The sequence below is a fragment of the Maniola hyperantus genome, chromosome 4 (genome assembly GCF_902806685.2).
Source record: "Maniola hyperantus chromosome 4, iAphHyp1.2, whole genome shotgun sequence".
Classification (NCBI taxonomy): Eukaryota; Metazoa; Arthropoda; class Insecta; order Lepidoptera; family Nymphalidae; genus Maniola; species Maniola hyperantus.
This window is the reverse complement of record NC_048539.1, coordinates 4,844,045-4,866,196: the sequence shown is the minus strand read 5'-3', so window position 1 is coordinate 4,866,196 and position 22,152 is coordinate 4,844,045. Positions and strand designations below refer to the sequence as shown.

General features: G+C 39.6%; 2 protein-coding genes across 2 annotated transcripts; one reads left to right on the top strand and one right to left on the bottom strand.

Annotated features, from left to right (window-relative positions):
• Window positions 1-476: 476 nt before the first annotated feature.
• On the bottom strand, window positions 477-20,566 carry Karybeta3 (karyopherin beta 3). Its single transcript, XM_034985479.2, has 18 exons — window positions 20,407-20,566; window positions 19,202-19,435; window positions 17,254-17,396; window positions 16,168-16,369; window positions 14,912-15,037; window positions 13,999-14,210; window positions 11,541-11,772; window positions 10,307-10,450; window positions 9,454-9,573; window positions 8,389-8,584; window positions 7,705-7,857; window positions 6,096-6,269; window positions 4,223-4,527; window positions 3,660-3,800; window positions 3,134-3,353; window positions 2,735-3,035; window positions 2,300-2,513; window positions 477-1,446 (listed from the first exon to the last, which is right to left on the bottom strand). Exons 1-18 carry the CDS (start codon window positions 20,485-20,487, stop codon window positions 1,363-1,365), a joined length of 3,282 nt encoding a protein of 1,093 aa, XP_034841370.1. The 5' UTR covers window positions 20,488-20,566; the 3' UTR covers window positions 477-1,362.
• Window positions 20,567-21,144: 578 nt separating this feature from the next.
• On the top strand, window positions 21,145-22,137 carry LOC117997271 (mitochondrial import inner membrane translocase subunit TIM14). Its single transcript, XM_034985522.2, has 3 exons — window positions 21,145-21,322; window positions 21,392-21,631; window positions 21,871-22,137. The coding sequence occupies exons 1-3, from the start codon at window positions 21,320-21,322 to the stop codon at window positions 21,985-21,987; spliced, it is 360 nt and encodes a 119-aa protein (XP_034841413.1). The 5' UTR covers window positions 21,145-21,319; the 3' UTR covers window positions 21,988-22,137.
• The last annotated feature ends 15 nt before the right edge of the window (window positions 22,138-22,152 follow it).

Below are 22,152 nucleotides of genomic sequence, written 5' to 3'. Positions count from 1 at the left end.
AACAAAGTGATCCTATAAGGGTTCCGTTTTTCCTTTTAAGGTACGGAACCCTAAAAATTACCCGGCTGAATTTGTTGTGGGCTCTTCTCAGACCCAGCACCTCGATTGCGGTAGAATGACAGCTACAATGTCACAATCGCAATCACTTCTGATTGGTTGACCCTCAGCTCTGCGCTCACTATTGGCTACAATGCATTGTTGCAACAAGAATCGCACAAATTCAGCCAATCAGAACAATTGAGATTGTAATAATGATTGATGCAGGTTTTAGACAATCGCCCCGCCGCCGGGCGCGTTTGGAACCCTCGTAGCGTTTACGTAATAAATTAATATTATCATCACTACATCATTGCATTGCAAATTCAGCCACTGACTGTCAGAAAGTGTATACAATAATATCCAATGTAAATAAATGATTTGAGTAATCTAAATGCAATGCCTGCAGGACCGGTTTTGAGGAAATCCAAAAAAAACAATTATTCAATGCCAATAACTTTTATTTTCGATAAACAAAGAAATGTATATACGTAATATTTGAATTAAATTATTCCTTCAAAACAGACAGGTCTCGTCCATTGACCTAGAAACAACTACCAACATCCCAACGCAGCCGAAATAAGGCAAACAAAAATTGGGAATGTGACAGTCCAATTTTTATATAACTATGTAAATTACAAACGAAAATGACAAATAAATGCACAAACGTATTCTGTAGCAGGAAATGTACAAAGCAATCTCTTTATCAATAAAAATCGTAAACACCTTTAGATTGAATGCAAGATTATATATATATACATAATATCAAATGTCTAATATATCTTCCTAATTCAATATTCTATAATTTCCCCAACATATAACTACAATAGTAACATTGAAATTGGACCATCTCATACATCACATTTTTGTTTCAAATATTGACATTAAAAAAACAAAAGCTTTAAAATCGACATCATGGTCAAGTTCAAGATGTGCTTCTTTATGTGGCTGATCATCAAAATTAGTATAAAATATATCACAGCAATTTTTAGCTCAACTGATACTATACTTCTTGAGATCGAAGAAAACAAATTTGTAGAATGGTAGGGGGCTAATATTTCATATTAATTACAATATAGGTTATATTTTTTACACCAGTCATTAACGAACTAAGTTCGAATTTACACACAACGTGTGACATTTAATAGAAAAGTTTACTTTTTTATATATTTTGTCATAAAAGTTCATTACATTATGTAACTACAGCACTTGTTGAATGGTTTATGTAGCTAGTCACGGGATGTAGGCTCGTACAGGGAGCGCGACTGGCGGTGCGGCAGAATGGGAGCGGCGAATAAATACAAGCGGCGAACGTCGGAGCTGGCACTAGGTGGAGAGCGCCACCTTCAGCGCCTCCTTGTGTTCGCTGCTGAGCTGCATCAGGCATGAGTTGAACAGTTCTGCGTTAGTCTGTAACAAAACATGCGCCTTAATTTAATAACTATTTGAAACTAAAAAAACCCGGTCAAGTGCGACTCGGACTTGCATATGAAGGGTTCTCTGTACTATCGTACAAGATATAACACTATGTACAGTGCGACAAAGCTCTCATGGCATTTGAATGACATTGACAGGGGGGCGCTGTTGGAGAACAAAGGCTAAGAATACTCAAACAAGAACAAAGGGGACACTTGACGGCAACGTTAGTTCCGATTTTCGCGACGTGCCAAGATAGCTTTGTCGCACTGTACTTTTTTATATGCATGGTGGCCATTTTGAAATTTTTATTATTTTATTTGTTGTTATAGCTACTACAAGAGAAGTTTGTGATTTATGAGATACAAGTCACTGAGACAGACAGCAGAGGTTTAGTAGTCCCGTTAGTACCCTTCAGATACGGAACCCTAAAAGTCATATTATATTGTGTAATGCCAGGATATAATCTGCCCAGTTGTCGATTTTCAATTGTTTCAGTTCAAGTAGCAATCTCGTTAAATGCGCACTGAACGTAAATAACAACACTGCGACCTATGTTGCAGTGCAGAGGGCAAAGCAAACGTGATATTTCCGTCTTTGCCTAACCTGCACTAACAGCGTCATCTGCGCACAGCATACAGTTTTTTTTAATGTAGGTGCATAAAGTTGGTGCCACGTAGTCCTCTGGGTGGCTGTGGTATAGACGAGTATGCGCATGGGCACATGGTTATACATACTGCTATTACAGACCGCGAAACAAAAGGTTCACTGAAGAACCAATGCCCAGTGGAATGGATTCATCCGCTGACGCTTCTCACTTTGTATCGTCAAATAGAGAAATCCACACCTGTATCTGTCGCACCAGCGCGACCATCTGCGCGAACACTGGGTTGTCATCAGGTACAGCGTCGCGCAGGAAGGCCTCCGCCAGCGCCGCGATCACTCGCTGCGGCGCGTCCGGCGTCGCGAGCGCCGCGTGCCCGCTCGCCACCAGCTCGCACAGGAGGGAATATACGTGAGGCGCTTCGTCAGTGTCTTCCACTACAGGTAGCCATGTCAACCTGTAATTAGATGCTTGTGTTATATATCACTGTAAAAAGAAATTGATTTGCACCAATGCAAATGCCTATTAATTTCATTAAAAAAAATTTTTTTTTTCATCCCTGTTATTTTGCGAGTGGTTGTATTTGATCATCGGCTAGGCGATGTTGGGGGCGAGTAGAAGCAATATCATCGCCGATAAAAGACCGTTAAGCGAATAGACAAATGAATGGATCCTCACCAATGCCTGATGATTTCGTCCCTGTTGATTTGCGAGTGGTTGTATTTGATGATCTTGGTGACGGCGGAGATGGCGTTCTCGGTCGCGTTGAGCTTCTCCACGGAGCGCGAGTCCGGCTCGGCGACGATAGCGGCGAGCAGGGGTACGGCGCGCGCACACGCGCCTGCGAACTGCGGCCCGCCAAACTGCGCCAGCACACCGCAGCCGTAGGCGGATGCTTGCCGCACCTCCGATTCGGGCTCGCGGAGCCCATTCAGCATTGGCTCGAGGAATATGTCTTGGTATTTTACACATGCTGGACCTGCAGAGAAATTATTAATGTAAATAATATAATGTGGGTAGTGATAATATGGGTAGTGATCACGTAAATAACATGCTATAATACACTAATAAACTCACCGCCAAACTCTATGACGTCATCAAAGATGCAGATGGCCCACTGCCGGTCGGCATAAGGCCGTCCGGGCGCGAGCAGTTGCACGAGGTGTGGCAGCAGAGAGTCGAGGTGCGGGTAGAAGCTGTCGCGGTACGCGGACATGAGCGCGTGCAGCACGTCCGCTACACGGGACAGACCATAAACGTCTTCGTTGTCTTCGTCAGCTAGTTGTTCTTCCACTACCTACAATAGTTAAACATTTAGATTAATGTCAAAACCAACCAGCTTGTTGGCAGTCCTAGAGCACCATCGACTGCAGATAAGTAAATCTCTTTGCGCGTTCTAAGCCTAGATCACCACAGATCGCCTTTATATCGGGGAGTTGGTTGACGTCACTCCACCCGCTTTTTTCTACAACCTCAATGCACGCCACCGAAAGCAATTTCACCTGCACCTACTGGGTGCCTGGCTGCTTCGAACACCCGTTGTGCCAGATCTTTTTTCTATGGACTTAGGATATGACACTACAATAAGATTATAAGTTTTTACCTCATCATAGTCCTCGTCGGCGCGTTTTTGGCGACGCTCGGTGGCGCGTTCAAAGTGTTCAGTGAGCAGTTTGTTCAGAATGCGAAGGACCTCCGCCATCATTTCATCTGACAGGCACCCTGCGCCCAGCAGTTCAATGCACTGGAACAAAAACATTCCCTTGTTTGTTCGCACTCACTACGTCGTCGGTTATACAGGCATCACGGCAGTACGGGAGTCTCTCAGCGAACTAAAACTTTCGTAATGAAGATTTCTTTGAATGAAGAAAAAATCATCATCGTCACTGCCGCCAAGAGAACTCTACACGCTTCGCCTTCTCTGTTGGTCATTGTGTTGAGCATAAATCAGCATTCAGCATTGTTGAAAATGGGGACCCAACTGGGTGAGTACTCTATGTACTCTGGTACCAATTTCTTACAGAATCGATATCTGGGGGTTCCTGGGAGTGATCATAAAAGAGGAAACTGTTGTCAAAATTGGAAAAAAATGTGGTCAAAACTGCTTTCACTGAAAAATACGTATAAGCTTCGCTTGTTAAGGCCCAATTTTTTTTCGAGCAATACCTTGGCGAGACTGTTGAGCAGCTCAACCTGCACCTCCTGCTCGGGCTCCGAGTCGATGGCCTTGAGCAGCTCGGGCAGGATGTACGCCCACATGCCTTGGATGTACTGCGGGCCGCGGATGCGCGCGCACTCCAGCAAGTACGGTAGCGACTCCGCTGCAGCCGTGCGCACGTTGTCGTGGAAGTAGAACTTCAGCATCGGCACCATCAGCTTCACGACGTCCTCCGCGTATTCGGCGAAGGCTTCTTTCAGTTCGCGCGCGTAACATACGAGCATGTCGCAAGCAGACGCTTTGTCTTCGAGACCTGTAAACATGTTTGATGATGAATGCCATATGAATGCCAAAATTTATACATGGTGTGCTAGTAACAGTAGTGTGTTAGTTATGTTAGTACGCTGAACGCACCTCAAACTCAAGGCATGACACAGATTCAGGCTGGTCAGAACTGCTTAACACCGCGTCCAAGGTGACGTAGCGCTTACGAGCGCAATACTTCGCCAACCTACTAATAGGCTACTTGACAATTTTTTTAAGTTGGTCTTAAATGGTTAATATTTGTCCTATTATATCAAAAAAATTAACACTATATTTTTTTGCGCCCTAAAAACCGTAAAACTTTAATTTAAAAAAATATTTTTCTTAGACAGGTGAAAACACTGTCGGCCATGTTTGGCCGATAGATTATCCGTGCTCTGACGTCATGCATTTGTAAACAACAGCATAACCACAGAGTACATTATATATACTGAGCATAACCTACCAAAGTTTAATAAACATGACTTCTATACTAGTTTACATGAAAAATATAGTAATTATCGTTATTGTATCATCCGAGAATGTAAAAAACGCATCGATAAAGACCACAGGAAAGTTGTGGATTAGAGTGCCCAGTGAAATAAATATACGTAACACGCAAAGACTTGCTTAAAGGGATCCTATATGACTAACGACTTCAACCCAAATTTATTTTTGCAAAAATCACTTTGTTGTAAGTCTTACTTAATAACTTATTCAATTTATAAAGAGAAAACGATATTTTTTTACGTTTACTATGAGTTTTTAGAAATATATAAAAACTAGCTTATGCTCGTGACTTCGCCCGCGTGGACTTCATAAATTTCAAACCTCCATTTAACCCACTCAGAGGTGGAATTTCAAAAAATCCTTTCCTAGTGGATACCTTCTCTTTACCTACAAAGAACACACTCACCAAATTTCATGTATCTAGGACCAGCTGTTTAGATGTTTAGGCTGTGCGTTGATATATAAGTTAGTCAGGACTCTAAATTTTATATATATGGATACTACGTTAGTCCCCGCGTGACATAGGAATGACATTTCTTTATTTACATATTTAATGACGTCACATCATGGCTGACAGCGTTTTCTGCGTTTCAAATAAAAATAAAAATTGGATTTATATATCCATCCTGCGTTTTTAATAATTGTTATTGATATATTTCGTTGTTTTAAGCAAAATACTATATAAATAATCATTTATTGGACGAAATTAGATATGAGTCAAGTAGCCTATTACTTTAAGTTGGTTTCGGATCTGCGCACGCGTTTCAGTGATTAGTAAAAAAATGAGTAAACTAGCAACATTTTTAAGTTTTTTTTTTGAAGTGAAGGAGCATAACATGCACGCGCGAAGGTGCACTATACTTTTTTTAAGTCTCCTATCGGATACAATAATGATCAATTACTACAATTATTTTAATACAATTCTCGTTTAAAGATTAATCTGTGCTTCCTTTGGCAAAGGCCTCCTCCAAACTCTTCCACTGTTTTTGTTGCTTGTCTGTTCCAATATTTTAACAGACTTCCTAAACTGCGAAAAAATATTGTATATGTCTAGTAATTGGTATTAACCTGCAGTTTTGATGCCAAAGTTCTGTTGTTCGCCCAGCGTCACAAAGTGCCAGTCGAGGTCTCCCTCGATCACTTCGAGGTCTTCATTGTCCAGCAACGCCACTTCGGGCTTCATGGCGGCCGTGCGCATCACCGGCTCCATCACCATGGGCAGGTATTGAGCGAATTTCTTACCTACAAGGAAAAATTAATCATAAGTTGTAGATCCTAGGTAAATCTGTAAGGTACCCTTGTATAATTACATAGGCCTTCCCATAATTTTATTATGAACTAGATGAGGCTCGCGACTATTAAATCCCATAGGAACTCAGATTTTCCGGGATCAAAGTAGCCTATGTCTTTCCTGGGGTTGCAAGCTATCTGTGTACCAAATTTTATCGAAATCGTTACTAAACAGATGGGCCGTAAAAACCTAGCAGACAGACAGACACACTTTAGCATAATTATAATATTGGTATCGATTAGTAAAAGATATGACAAGACAACACACTTTTGATATCATCTGCGAATTAACAGCTCTCTCTTTGTAAAAATATATGCAGTCTTTGTCTTCAAAATAACGTTAAACAACTGCTTGCAATTTCCATTGCTCGAAAACTCACCCACACGTTATTTACCCACAATTGTGCAAAATAAATTTGATTTGATTTGATTCACTCGAGGTGTAGTAGTATAAGAATATGTTGTTAGCTGGTACTACACCTCACACTTGAAATAAAACAAGTAGTCTAATACACGAGGTGTACAACTGTGCATTGCCCAAAAACAGATCCTAACGGGCTTTATCCAGTCTTGTGCAAACGTCATGTTGCAACTTTAGATTGGACTAAATTTTTGTGGACATTGTAGCAAGCATTGCTTATTGAAATTTGTAAGTGAACTGAGATCCGTGACTACCTATAAAAGATAGAAATGGAGCAATTGCCACTTTTGCTCTGCCAATGTTATGGAAGTGATAAAACCATGTTGATTTTGTCACTAACGAACATTGGGCTCTACAAAACAATTTTTTTAATAAATAGCAAGCAAAAATATTTTTTCGTAGAAAACCTTCAATGGACTAAATAAAATGTAAAATGAGCTCAGTGGCCATCATTCAGTGTTAGATACTGAGTTAGCGAATCGGCGGGCAGGTAAATCATACCATAGTGGTGCTAATTAATTACGTCAACTTAAAATTAAAGCTACGAGGGTTCAAAATGCACCCAGCGCTGAGAAGAGCCCACAACAAACTCAGCCTGGTATTCTTATTATTATCAGCACTTCACAAAATCACTTAAAGAACTATCAAAACTGTTAAGAAACTCATTCCCAAGCTTAGGAGTGTCTTTTTTGTCTGGGAGGTTTCGACCGTGGCCAATTGGCACCCTACTGGCAAAGCCGTGCCGCCACGCGATTTAGCGTGCCGGTAAGATGCTAGAAACCAAAGGGGCATGGGTTTAATAAAAACTGCCATACCCCTTCCAGGTTAGCCGCTTCCATCTTAGACTGCATCATCAGTTACCACCAGATGAGATTGCAGTCAAGGGCTAACTTGTATCTGAATAAAAAAGTCTTGTTTGTAAATTGGCAGAGTGCCTAACTCAGATGAGGTTGACTTTGATCTTACCCATTATCCTACAAATTCTGGACCAGGCGGAAATAAGGTAGGAAGTCTGTGGGTCGTCTGCGGGCAGCTGGTCACCCTCTGTGTGTGTCTTCAGCAGCAGGTCCATCACCTCCGACGCGTCAGACATGAACTTCTCCTCGCCCACTGCCAAACCTGAACAAATTAATATGGTTATAGTATGTTTTATCAATTATTATTATTACCATCAATCAGGCACCTTGTTTGCTAAGCTACAGTTCGCTTGCTGCCAGTGCCAGATTAAGTACCTTGAAATGTAGGTAAAACACTATAAAAATTATATGTCGTGTTTATTTTGAAATTCATATTTGAGAGCAAAAAAAACGTATTATAAATGTCATTTTTTTTGATATAGCAATGTAAATTAAGCAGATCGAAAGAGCGTGAAAAACTGAGTATGATACTATTATAATTCTTGCATTTCATGAAGGCGAGTGGCTCATGCTTGTGTATAAGTCGTATCGGTATAAGTACGGTACAGTAAATGTGTGCGTTTGCGAATGATTGGTCCGACATGCACGCACACTTACGCAATGTCCGTGTATACGACGTAACCACAAGTAAAGTTCACTCGCCTTCGTGAATTGCAAGAACTGCACCTAAAAGTCATTTATGCAAAATTGTCCATTACACGCTTTGTAATCCAAGATGCCGATATAGACTCACCGATAAGGCTGACGCACTCAATGGTCTTGCCGCGGAGCATCTTGAACTCGTCGGTGGTAGCATTGGCGATGATGTACTTGAGGCAAGGCATCAGTCTGTCGTAGTACTCCACGAAATCCTTCTCGACCGTGTCGGCGACCGACGCGATCGTCGTCACTATTTGTTCCAGTACCAGCTTTGTACCTTTCTCCACCAACTATAAAGGAATATTGTTTTAAAACAGATACACTTAGGGTCGACACATCTACTAGGGTTGGCATTGTATTTAAAACGTATGTTTTAAATATGTTTTTTATTTTGAAAAATCTTCTGTTTAAAACATGTATTAAACCTGTTTTAAACAAAAGATAAAACTCGGCTCATTCAGCTCTTTTATGATGTCACGAAAAAATAAATGCGAAAGTGACTCAATCAAGTTGAAATAAGGTATATGAATATTATTGAATTCTTGGTAAGTACATATTCTTGTTGCATTTTAAAGTTTTGTAAGTGAACTGAGATCCGTGACTACCTATAAAAGATAGAAATGGAGCAATTGCCACTTTTGCTCTGCCAATGTTATGGAAGTGATAAAACCATAATGGTTTCACCACTAACGAACATTGGGACATTGAAAACATGTAATCGTTTCATTGTTCATGTTTAAACTTGTCCAGGGCCCATAGACAAGAGTTTGTGGATTTGAAACTAGTCAGGGATATTATATTGTAGATAACAGGTACATACCACGATTAATTTGATGATTTTTATTTGTCGATATTTCGATCTCAGTTGCATGAGTCGCGTTGTTGTGTTATCTACAATATAATATGTTGTTGAACCACAAAATAACTTTAAAATTATTAAGTCAGACATATTGCATATACTGCTAAAAATCGGACGTGACTTTTGTATCTGGAAGATGCCTGCAACTTAATCCGCGTGATTTGATTTCTCGGGAAAAAAGTAGCTTATACACTCTCCATTGTCTTCAACTATATCCACGCAAAAAATCATGACAAAAAGATTGACGAAAAAGCAGAACCATCATTTTATAATATTAGTAGTGCTTTAGAGTATAGTTACCTCTTTAAATTTGGCAGTCAATATGGCTTCAAGCTTCCCCATCAGCGGGCCCAAGTATTGTGTGAGTATTGGCTTAGGGCAGTCTTCACTGAAGTTTACCAAAGCAGCTGCAGCATGAGCCTGGAATGATACGAGGAATCAAAATGTATATCAAAAAATTCGATGAAACATCTAAAAGAATATTTTTCTCAATTTTTAGGGTTCCGTACCTCAAAAGGAAAAACGGAACCCTTATAGGATCACTTTGTTGTCTGTCTGTCAAGAAACCTACAGGGTACTTCCCATTGACCTAGAATCATGAAATTTGGCAGGTAGGTAGGTCTTATAGCAGACATTAGGAGAAAAATCTGAAAACCGTGAGTATGTGGTTAAATCACACTTCCTTCTATATTACGGAACCCTCCTGGAGCCTAACTCGCACTTGGCCAGTTTTTCAGTACCTAGTGTATACTCATTACATTGGGTTAAGTAACAAGCTTTTCCCTTGTTGATGTAAAGACACTGATGTGTCACTGACCCAGTATGATGACACTCTATAGATAGGATAAAACAAAAAATTATATGGACTGGCTTGTTTGTGTAGTTGTTTATAACTGACTTTGAAACCATGTCATCATCATCATCATCATCATCAACCAATAGACGTCCACTGCTGGACATAGGTCTCTTGTAGGGACTTCCACACGCCACGGTCTTGCGCCGCCTGAATCTAGCGGCTCCCTGCTACTCGTCTGATGTACGTCCACCTAATGGGGGGTCTTCCAACGCTGCGTCTTCCGGTGCGAGGTCGCCATTCCATCACCTTGGGACCCCCAACCTTGAAACCATGTAAGAATATTAAAATAGTATTTACCTGCACACGTGGGTTCTCGCTATCGTCCAGAACTACCAGAAGCCCTGGCACAACCTTGTCGTGGAACTTCTTCTCGAACACCGGCGCAAAATCCGTTGACATCTGTCCTACTGCATTGCATGCAGCGTAACGAACTCTTGGGTGCTGCAAAACAAAAAAAAACTTTAAAGTATTTAAAAAAAGTCCAACAAACCAACAAGTAATAATTTTTAAAAAACGACTGTTCTGCCACATCGAATTTTTTCAAAAAATTTATGACTAGTCACTCTGGATGATGTAAGGATTCTAATCTGTTTAGGTAATTAGAAGTATGGTCACACAAGTAGATATATAGACCAGAGGGGAAGCTTCATACTAGCGGCTGGCTGTAGGTTCACTCACTCTAGCGCAGCTCAGGCACACCACGACGTGTCACGGACGCTCCGTTTGCCATCGAACTGGGCGGAAACGGAGCGTCCGTGACACGTCGTGGTGTGCGTGAGCTAGTGTGAAGCTTCCCCTCTGGTCTATAATATCTACTCGTGTGGTATGGTGGTGGAACAAATGAACTCACATACATTCAGGAACCCTGAGACATTACTCTCCTTGCAGTCATGTAAAAAAATATGTACAAACCCGCTATTTTTGATTTACATGTTATTATGCTTTATTGTTATGAACCTCGAAATTTACACCCATGAATGATTCATTGACTTCGAAGCCAGTTGCAGACACGAAAACCATATTTGAAATCACTACAGCTTAAAAAACAAAGAATAGAATAGAAATATTTTTATTCAAGTAAACTTTTACAAGTTTTTTGAATCTCAATAAATGTATCTACCACCGGTTTGGAATGCCTGGAAAACAACACCTATAGTACACGACAGGTCGAGATGGCAATCGCAGGGAACGCCCCGCACACCCGCAAAGGCCCCGCGGTAACCTGGAGCAGGCGAGCGCGGGTGTGCGGGGCGTCCCCCCGCCTCATACCCCGCTGCTCGATTGCGGTAGAATGACAGCTACAATGTCACGATCGCAATCACCTCTGATTGGTTGTCGCTCGCACACTATTGGCTACAATGCATTGTTGCAACAAGAATCGCACAAATTCAGCCAATCAGAACAATTGAGATTGTAATAATGATTGATGCAGGTTTTACGAAATCGACCTACTGATTGCCATCTCAACCTGTCGCGGACTATAGCTTTGCAGCTGTCGTAAATTTTATATTGTTAAAGATACATTACTTACAGGGTCAGTGAGAAAGTTGAGCAGGGCAGACACAACTTGGTCGAGCATCTGTTCCATCTGTTTGTGGCAGCCCTCGCCAGCGGAGGAGACAGCCATCAGGGCCGCGTGACGTCGCTTCCAGTCTTCCGAAGCTAGCATCACTGGCACTTGGCTGACGATCAGTCCTAACATGATTTTGCCTCCGAGGCCACAGCACATGCGGTCTAAGGCAGACTCGGCTGCGACGTAGTTTCTGTGGGAGACGAGATAAGAATGTCTATCACTTGCATTGTCATAGTAACTAAACATGTTTCGAGCTTTTAAGGTCGGTAAATTAATGATATTTTTCAATTAAAACATGTAATCGAGGGACTGACATCCAAATGTATAAGAAACATAGGATGCTAATTATCTCGATAATTTGCTCTAGTAAGATCATTGAAAGCAACATTATTTGAATACAATGAAGCCAATGAATATAACCTTACAATCAATTTACGAATTCGCGATGGTTCATTGATTGATCTGACTTCCTGGATAATAATTGGACGTATTTTCTAAATAGTTCCAACCCCAGCTGCCCAAATTTTAGATTACAGAAAAATAAAAACCGGTCAAGTGCGAGTCGAACTCGCACACGAAGGGTTCCTTAGCATCGTACAAGAAATAACACTTCAATTTTTTTAATTTTCATAACGGCCATTTTTAAATTTTTATAAGGGTTTCGTACCATCGTGAATCGTACAGGACATATAAGCCCCGCAAATTGCTAATGCGCATGGCCGCAGTTTTAGTGACGTCAGCACTAGACTGAAGTTTCGAGCTGATGGTATATTTTTATTTCGGCTGACGTCAAAATGACGTCATTTCGGTGTTAATGAGACATGGTTCCAGCGCGTTTCACTAATGAATGACAAAAAACGTATGACAAATTATCAGTTCACCAAAAACTTTTGAAAAACTAATCAAATCACAAACGTCGTATACCGCAAACATATCATTTTACAAAAGATCATTTGACAAATATTCTATTCACAAATGTTTTACTTTGCAAATTTGCTGAATGTTAAAATATCATTTAAAAATTTATTATTTCACCAAATAATTTGTTTTTCAAATTCGCGATTTTACAAAATAATAGATGATAAATTTATTATTTGATAAAATAACTAATTAACAAAAAACACACAAAAAGTCTGTTTTGGATACATATGCAAACCCCTATGCAACGCAGCAAGAATATCATGGGGCTCCTTTTTTCTGGGTGCGAAAAAAAGCAATAACCCACGAAGGGGATGGCGGGGTCTCAGACCCCGCCATCCTCTTCTAACCTAACCGTTCCGAGTCGGAGTGCCCAAAGTCCCGAGCTCGCTTCGCTCGCTCTTGATGGTGGGAGCGGGGGGGATGAGAGAGACCCCCCACCATAGTGGTGGTCTCTTCTCGTCGACCGGTTCGCGGGGCTCCTTTTTTCTGGGTGGTAAAAAAAGAAATAACCCACGAAGGGGATAGCGGGGTCTTACAGACCCCGCCATCCCCTTCTAACCTAACCGTTCCGAGTCGGAGTGCCCCAAGTCCCGAGCTCGCTTCGCTCGCTCTTGATGGTGGGAGCGGGGGAGAGGAAAGAGACCCCCCACCATAGTGGTGGTCTCTTCTCGGCGACCGGGGCCCATCGACGGAGCCCCGCTTTGCGGGGCTCCTTTTTTCTGGGTGGTAAAAAAAGAAATAACCCACGAAGGGGATGGCGGGGTCTTACAGACCCCGCCATCCCCTTCTAACCTAACCGTTCCGAGTCGGAGTGCCCCAAGTCCCGAGCTCGCTTCGCTCGCTCTTGATGGTGGGAGCGGGGGAGATGAGAGAGACCCCCCACCATAGTGGTAGTCGACCGGGCCCGTCGACGGAGCCCCGCTTCGCGGGGCTCCTTTTTTCTGGGTGGAAAGAGACCCCCCATTATAGTAAGCGGTCTCTTCCGTCGGCCCGGTCGACATATAAAAGATTTGGTGAATTCTTAAAGTATTTATCAAACAGTTCATTTTATCAAACAATTCATTTTATCAAAAAAAAAGTGCGATATGTTGTTTTACTAATTAACACGATTAAAGAAATCAATTGTTTGTCAAATGATATTTTATGAAATGACAATTTGTCTGGTAATTTGTTTTATCAAGTGAATTATTTGTAGAAACAAAATTTTTATAACGATCATAAAACGATTCACAATTTTGCTAAAATTTGTTTGGGAAATGAAACTTAGTCATTTGTTTTTTGTCAATCGATCGGTCACCTTCCAGCGCAATAGCAATTTGCGGGACATATACCACTTTAATTATTTATAAATTTTCGTAGAGCTGGTTGTGCTCTGGAGAGGAAAGGAGAGGAAGCTCCCATAACACAGTTCTTACTTTTTTGGCAGCTAGCGATCCTATTTATAATGTCAACACTCTTTTCTGCAAATAAAATAAATAAATGAACAAGTACTTACAGTTCGTTGTCGTCATCAGCCGCGTTGTCCTGCACGGCCCACTCGGGGTCGTCCTCCAGTTCGCACATCATCTCCAGCACGAGTGGAGTCAGCACCCGCACCGCGTTGGGCACCACCTTGCGAACCATCGCCGGCACAGTTTCGCACAGAGTCACCACAACCTCCAGCGTGAGCTGACGCCAGTTGTCTTCTGCATCTTTGTTGCCAATGACCTGTGACAACATCCATACTAATATAAGAAATGCGAAAGTGTGTCTGTCTGTCTGCTAGCCTTTCACGGCCCATCCGTTTAATCGATTTTAACCAAATTTGGTACAGAGATAGCTTGCATCCCGGGGAAGGACACTTTTTATCCCGGATAATCAAAGAGTTTCCATGGGATTTTAAGAAATGTGGATTTAGCCACACAGGCATCATCTCATCATCAGTATTAAATAGTTTATTGCTACACAGTAAGGTCAAGGTAATCGTTGAGAGCTCTGCATGCAAAATTGTAGATAAGTATGTATACCTGGGACACAATCCAACTAGGTTAGGTTAGGTCCATATTCTATTCTCAAAACGGGCATGCCTCTTGATAAGTTTCAAATTGATTTGATGTAGCTTTCTAACATATTAGAGCCTCAATAGCTCAACGGGTAAAGGAGTGGACTGAAAACCGAAAGGTCGACGGTTCAAACCGCCTTTTGCACTATTGTTGTACCTACTCCTAGCACAAGCTTGACGCTTAGTTGGAGAGGAAAGGGGAATATTAGTCATTTAACATGGCTAATATTCTTTTTTTTTTTAAATATATATAGTAAGATACTTATCACTTCCCACTAACATAAAACATAATAATACGATTGATAAGTATTTATCCATTATTGTTGTACTTACTTTAGCTGATATTATATAACTGTTAACAGCTCACCTTTATACAAACTTGGAAGATAGACTCCACTTGCGGACGCAGGAACTTGGGTGCTGTCTCAGCCAGCTCGATAAGGACTTTCAATGCAGAATCATCGTCTTCTTCCTCGATCGATTGGACTACGACCTTTTGACAAAATGGTATATTTAAACACCTATAAATATTGTGTAATATTGTGTATCGAAGTTGACCTTAGAATGATATAATATTGTGATTTACCTATTTATAATGTAAGAATGTTATATTTTGCAATGCCCTGACGGGGCTTCATGTTGTAATATTATAATATTATATTTTATGATGTAAGACATGAATGCAAATAAAGAATAATTGTGGGTTATCAAAAATATCCTTACCAAAACCCCCAATAAAATATCAGTTACAATAAGACATTTTTTATAAACCAAGTCACTTGTTATCACTACCCATATTATAAATGCGAAAGGGTGTTTGTTTGTTGGTTTGTCCTTCAAAAACAGATTGACGTGATTTTTTGCATGGGTATACTTTAAGACATGGGAGAGTGACATAGGCTACTTTTTATCCCAGAAAATCAAAGAGTTCCCACGGGATTTTTAAAAACCTAAACCCACGCGAACGCATCAGCTAATTTATAATAAATGCTAAAGTGTGCTTTTTCTTGGTTTATGCTTCAATCACGCCGCGTTTATGCTTCAAAAATGGATCGGCGTGATTTTTGGCACGGATTTAGCAAAGATCTGGAGAGTGAAATAGGCTATTTTTTATCCCAGAAAATCAAAGACTTTCCACAGGATTTTAATAATCTAAACATACATTATAATTTGTGCTTTATAATGTATGAAGAGTTACTATCAAACTCCAATCTATTGAAAGACTGGTGTTAGCGAAACCCTCAATTTACTGTAGCACACTAAACAGTGTCCATCTCATTAGGAAATGTTCACATTGAAAGTTGTGTGCAAAATCAAAAATGTATAACGCCCATTTATCAAAATCAAACGAGCCATTTGGCTAATGTAAATCAAACAATTCAATCAAACGCATTTCGAAATTTGACTCAGCCAGCTTGACAAGGACTTTCAATGCAGAATCATCGTCTTCTTCCTAGGACCTTTCGACAAAATGGGATACACTTAGTTTTAAACACCTATAATGACGTGACGCTAGCGCAGCGTTCAGACGCGGCGCGTGCGTCGCTCTGTCGCGCCTTCGGGAGGTGATGCTAGTGTGATGGGGCTCTAAATGAAGGACTCGAGTTTAATAGGGTTTATTACCTGCATGAAGGGCAGGACTAGATCACTGAAGTGCTTCTGTATGGCAGGCTCCTTGTCGTGTAGCAATATGAAGGCGCCGACGGCCTTGACGGCTTGCATGCGCAGCGCTGGAGACTCTGTGGGTTGCAGTGCAGACAGAAGCATCCGCTTGATCACATCCAGGTTCTCATTCTGGCGGTTACCAAACACACCTGGCACTGATCTGTTGAATTTACATACTTTTTTAGAGCCAAAGATATTATAAGGCACAATTGACACCGCCGCGGAATAGAAGCGAATTTCTAATATATCACATAGCATATTGACTTTTATCTCCACCTCGTAAAACACAAACTTCTTGCCCAAATGAAAAAGTCGCCGGAATGCGCGGGAATTCCCGCGACTTCACGGCAATTTTCTTTATGGGTAGAAATTTATGTTTTACGTGGTGGAGACTGAAGTGAATATGCTATGTAATATTTAAGAAATTCGCTTCCATTCCGCGGCGGTGTAAATTGAGCCTAATATTTCAGATAGCCAAAGCTCATTCATATTTTAAAATTGAAGGCAAATTCGCATGCTTGTGTGTGACACGCATGTGCGTAACGGCACAGACTGCATAGTTACCGCCGCGAAGGAATAGCGTCCATCAGGCGGCCCGGGTGGAGCCGCATTGCAACGAAAAAATCCGCCTGCTATACATTTTATATGAAACTGCGTCGACTTAAGGCGCGGTGAGATGGATAATACATATAAAATACTCGCCGCACCCTTCCGGCCCAAACAGTCTCTAGTGAATGCCTTCCTTTAAGGAATATCGATGATTCAGCATTAGCAGAAATAGACGTTGGGGTCCCAAGGTGCTGGAATGGCGACCTCGCACCGGAAGGCGCAGCGTTTGGAAAACCCCCTACTAGGTGGACAGATGACATCAGACGAGTCACAAGAGCCGCTGAATTCAGGCGGCGCAAGACGGTGGCGTGTGGAAGTCCCTACAAGAGACCTATGTCCACCAGTGGACGTCTATCCGTTGGTGATGATGATGATAAATATTGATGATTAAGAACAATGAATGATTTAACATTATATTATTAAGGTCATACTTACGTGAACATTCTAATGCCAGCTTCTTTAATGTTAGGGTCCTGTGCACTTGCACAGTTGAACATAAACTGCAAAAACTCTGGCCATTGGTTGACACCATCATCATCTATGTGGTTTCTAGCTAGTTCTGATACTACATCACATATCTGTAATAAAATTACCATAGTATGAATAAGGGTGCCTGTCCACTAAAGTGGAGATCTTTCAGATCAATCACATTATTAAAATATGATGTGATAAAATTATCACAATATGTTCTTTTGTAATATTCTGATAGTTCTGCTGAAGAAATAAAGAAAGAGAAAGGAAGAGAAAGAAGTGCGACATGGAGACGACTTCACATCGCACTTCTTGACTGGGATCCTAATTTTGGAATTCAATTCAATTCAATTCCCAATTATTGGCTGCTGGGCACAGAGTGTTTCGCCAGTGTCACGTTTATGAGAAGGCCTAATTTTGGAAACAAAGTTGTGAGTGAAGTTAGTAGATGTCAAACTTTGCCTCTTAGTTAGCATTTGAATAAAGTAAAAGTATTATTAAAAAATATATTTGCCAATCAAAAAGTGTACAATGGTACCTATCCATACTAATATTATAAATGCGAAAGTGTGTCTGTCTGTCTGTCTGCTAGGTTTTCACAGCTCAACCGTTCAACCGATTTTGACGAAATTTAGAACAGAGATAGCTTGCATCCTGGGGAAGGACATAGGCTACTTTTTATCTCGGAAAATTAAAGGGTTCCCATGGGATTTTCAAAAACCTAAATCCACGCAGACGAAGTAGCGGGCATCATCTAGTTTTGAATAAATGACTAACTTTTGCCATTTTCTATAATAATAAAATTATAACTGTTGTAATAAAATGTTATAGTAATTGTTTTTGGCAAAGTAATTATAGTACATAGTAGCATGTTTCATCAGTAGATTCTATTTACTAAATTATAAATATGTACTTGAGCATTATAATAAAGTCAATTTTGATCACAGAACTTATTGAATACATAATCAAAATTCTATTTACTAAATTATAAATATGTACTTGAGCATTATAATAAAGTCAATTTTGATCACAGAACTTATTGAATACATATTCAAAAATGCATTTGAATTAAGAAATATAAATTTCTTTTATCTTCAAATACATACACATTCATAATGTGTAATCTTTGATAAACCTATCATTAGGCCCAAATTAGACATGACGAGTCATTGATTCAAATGAGTCTGAGTCACATATGAAATGAATACAAAGATAGTTTTACATATAGCTAAGTTCTTACTCATGTTTTAAAATTTACCAAATCATATTTTGGTTTTGGCAATTACTATGTATTTCAAATGAGCATAAGCAATATAACTTTGAATTGTGTAAAACAAATAGTCATGAAGCTGAAAAATGGTGGTTTGTGTAGGTCAGACTGAAAATTAAATTCACAAGCCCAGTTGCAATCTGTTTTATTATCCACACTTCCTAATATTATATTATAAATGTGAAAGTGTCTCTGTCTAGTGTCTACTAGCTTTTCACGGGTCATTCATTCAAACAATTTTAACAAAATTTGGTACAGAGATAGCTTGCATCTTGGGGAAGGACATAGGCTTCTTTGTATCCTGGAAAATCAAAGAGTTCCCACAGGGTTTTTAAAAACTGAAATCTACATGGACAAAGTCCCAGTATATTGAAAATGGATTTCATTAATGATCATCATTAACTCGACCCATCACTGGCCTACTACTGAAAATAGGTTTCCTCTTATAAATGATACTCATAGTTATAACATTCAGAGATTAATTTTTAATAATTAGTTTTAACTCTAATATCAGATCTATAAAGCATACTATGATTTTCTCTGAGTTGACATATTGAAGATTTGACAGAGAAATCTGTCTCATTTTAACCTAATCTCAGCCTAAGCATAGCTTAAATTAGTTTTAATAATAAAAGATCTCACCTTGCGCCTCAACGACTGACTAACTTCCATTTGTAATGTGAGGAGGAGTTGTTCCCGCAACATAGTTTGCTGCTCAACGGGTAGTTTGGGGAAGAATTCAAAGAACTCTGCACTAAGCAGCCTACGGAGGAGGACTGCTGCTGTCTCCCGGCACTCTTCTCCCAGACTTGCATTTTGAATAGCACCAACTAGGTGGACCACTTTAGTTTCAGTCGGGATTTCGTTGTATACTTTCTGTCATAAAAATACATTCTTTTGAGAATTAAACAAAACATTTGATACAAAAAATAATTTTAGTACAGCAACCCCTAGTGAGAATTTCAAAAATTGATCTCATGTTAATGAAATTGTTACACAATAGGCATTTGTGATTCTTCGAAGAGGCCGTCATACAAATACATACTCATTCGATTGGTATTTTGACGGATTCGTCAAATCACGGATGAGTGCACAAACGCCCTAAAGTGAATATTTTTTTACAACATAAAAAAACCACTATCGTAGCTGTAATTGTCACCGTAAATTAACAACCATACCAATAATTACGTGTAGCATCAGGTATTAAGAAATAAAATGTACCTACTTATACTAATTACAGAATACTTATAATACTAATTACTACCCATATTATAAAAGCGAAATTGTGTTTGTTTGTTGGTTTGTCCTACAATCACGTCGCAAGCGAGCAACGGATTTTTAGCATGAGTATAGTCAAAGAACTGGAGTGACATAGGCTTCTTATCCCGGAAAATCAAAGAGTTCCCACGGGATTTTAAAACCTAAATCTACGCGGACGCAGTCGCGGGCATCAGCTAGTTACAGAATAAGTTTAAAAAATCAGGGTAACAACGATTGTTTATTTGACTAACGAAGACAACACAGAATCACATGCCGGAGAATACAATTAACAGCCGCCCGCCGAATGCCGATGCATCAAACATGGGCAGAGGTTGGTCGACAAAAATATACCATAGATGATTACTTTGTGTGCCACTGCGCAGCATGTCACCAATCAGCAGCGCAATAAAACAATACTTACAATTTACCTTGAGTAGGTACATACTTGTGCAAATTAAATTTTGCTATCCTCCATGACCACGTTTTGACACGAGGCCACAACCCATCATTTTTATAGATATTACACATCCAACTGTAGCATTTCACTCGAAGATTATGAAAACTAAAATAATATAATTAGCACTTACTTCTGCCTGCGTTCGTATTTCATTATCTATTGATAATACTGTACTTAGCAATTGGTAAAATTGCGCCTGATCGCCTGCCATGTTGTAAAACAATTATGAAAAGACCCGACTTTTTTTTGTAAATTTTACGCGGCTGTCCACCATAGAGTAGAGCCTGTCCTCCTTGCTTTTGCTTGCTTGCCTCTCAGAATAAGGACTATTAGAAGTAGCCCTATTGTGACACTAACTGTTAGAGCGAGATAGCTAAATGCATTTAAGCTCTTATTAGAACGTGACAAAATGATTACGTTTTGTCCTTATCACCGTGGCCACTTTTTTTTGTTTGCCAAAAATATATTTGTACGTGAGATTTTGGCAAACAGCGTGAAGTGAGGTTATGTTGACTCAAGTATTGTAAATAAATATTTGATTCGTTTTGTTGTTTTTGAAGTTATTCTGCAATGGTGGGTTGCAGTATACTAGGCTACAATAGCCGAAGCGAACGTAAAATAAACGGAATAACATTTCACAAGTAAGCACCTCTGCTTGAGCGAGAGGGTCTGAGGGGGCCACGCTAGTTGCATATCTGGTATATCTGTGATATAAACCATAAAAACTTTGAGCCTTGTACCAATATTAGTCTGTGTAATTAATTTCAATCTGTGACATGGCACAAAAGGGCTAGAACCCAGAGCCAGAAAGCCAATTTAAAAAATCTGTGATACCTATTTTGTAAATGCATTATTGGTCTGTGGTAAAAATGTCAAAATTGGATTTGATGCAAGATCGCGAAAAAGTGACGAAAAACGTGAAAAACTGAGAAATTACTCGTAATTATGTTGATTAAGTTTAAATCCAGTACATATATAAGTTTACATCACATTTAAAAAATATTTGTTGACAATATAGCTCGAAGCAAGATAGAACAGTAAATATGGTATGTACACATAACCTCTTTACAGTAAGACTACTTTTTACCATAAATAATATATTTCATTATTTGCAGGCTAGTTCAATTATCTTGGCAGGCCTCGGTATGGCTGCCGTAGGATTTGCAGGTCGCTACATATTAAGGCAAATGCCAAATGCATCCACAAAATTTGCAGAGGCAATGAAAAATTTACCTAAGTTTGACTCTGAAAGTTTAGCTAATTCCAAATATTATAAAGGAGGATTTGAGTCTAAAATGACGAAAAGAGAAGCAGCTTTAATATTAGGTGTTAGTCCAACAGCTAATAAAGCCAAGGTAAAAGTTATGATTTTTACTATCACTACCCATATTATCAATGTGAAAGTGTTGTTTCTTGATTTGTCAGAGATTTTTATAAATATAGTAAAAGACCTGGACAGTGACATAGGCTTATTTTTATCCTTTGAAATCAAAGTTACCACAGGATTTTTAAAAACCTATAACTACACATAACAGATGAAGTGAGCATTATTTAGTATTTTCATATATTAAATTTAATTTTGTTTTTATTGTAGATACGCGAAGCACATAGAAGAATAATGTTACTAAACCATCCAGATAAAGGTGGATCACCACTCATTGCTGCTAAAATTAATGAAGCCAAAGATGTGCTTGAAAGTGGAAAGTCATGAGTTTAATCCTAATTTAGATAGTGGAAAATAGACAATTTAGTTGTACAAATTGCCATAATTATTGTTATGTTATGTGCCCCCTCTATGCAGAAGTATAGTCAGCTATGTATAAGATTTATGGAAGATGAAAATAAAAATAAACTATTTCAACATCTCAGTAATTTA

What these genes read in the sequence shown, in the direction of transcription:
- Karybeta3 (XM_034985479.2), bottom strand. Translation starts at nt 20,487, where the DNA reads ATGGCAGGCGATCAGGCGCAATTTTACCAATTGCTAAGTACAGTATTA. An exon ending in AAATACGAACGCAGGCAGAA is followed by an intron (nt 19,436 to 20,406) that starts GTAAGTGCTAAT and finishes TTTTTATGACAG; the next exon opens with AAAGTATACAACGAAATCCC. An exon ending in TAGTCCTGCCCTTCATGCAG is followed by an intron (nt 15,038 to 16,167) that starts GTAATAAACCCT and finishes TTTTGTCAAAAG; the next exon opens with GTCGTAGTCCAATCGATCGA.
- LOC117997271 (XM_034985522.2), top strand. An exon ending in CAACAGCTAATAAAGCCAAG is followed by an intron (nt 21,632 to 21,870) that starts GTAAAAGTTATG and finishes TTTTTATTGTAG; the next exon opens with ATACGCGAAGCACATAGAAG.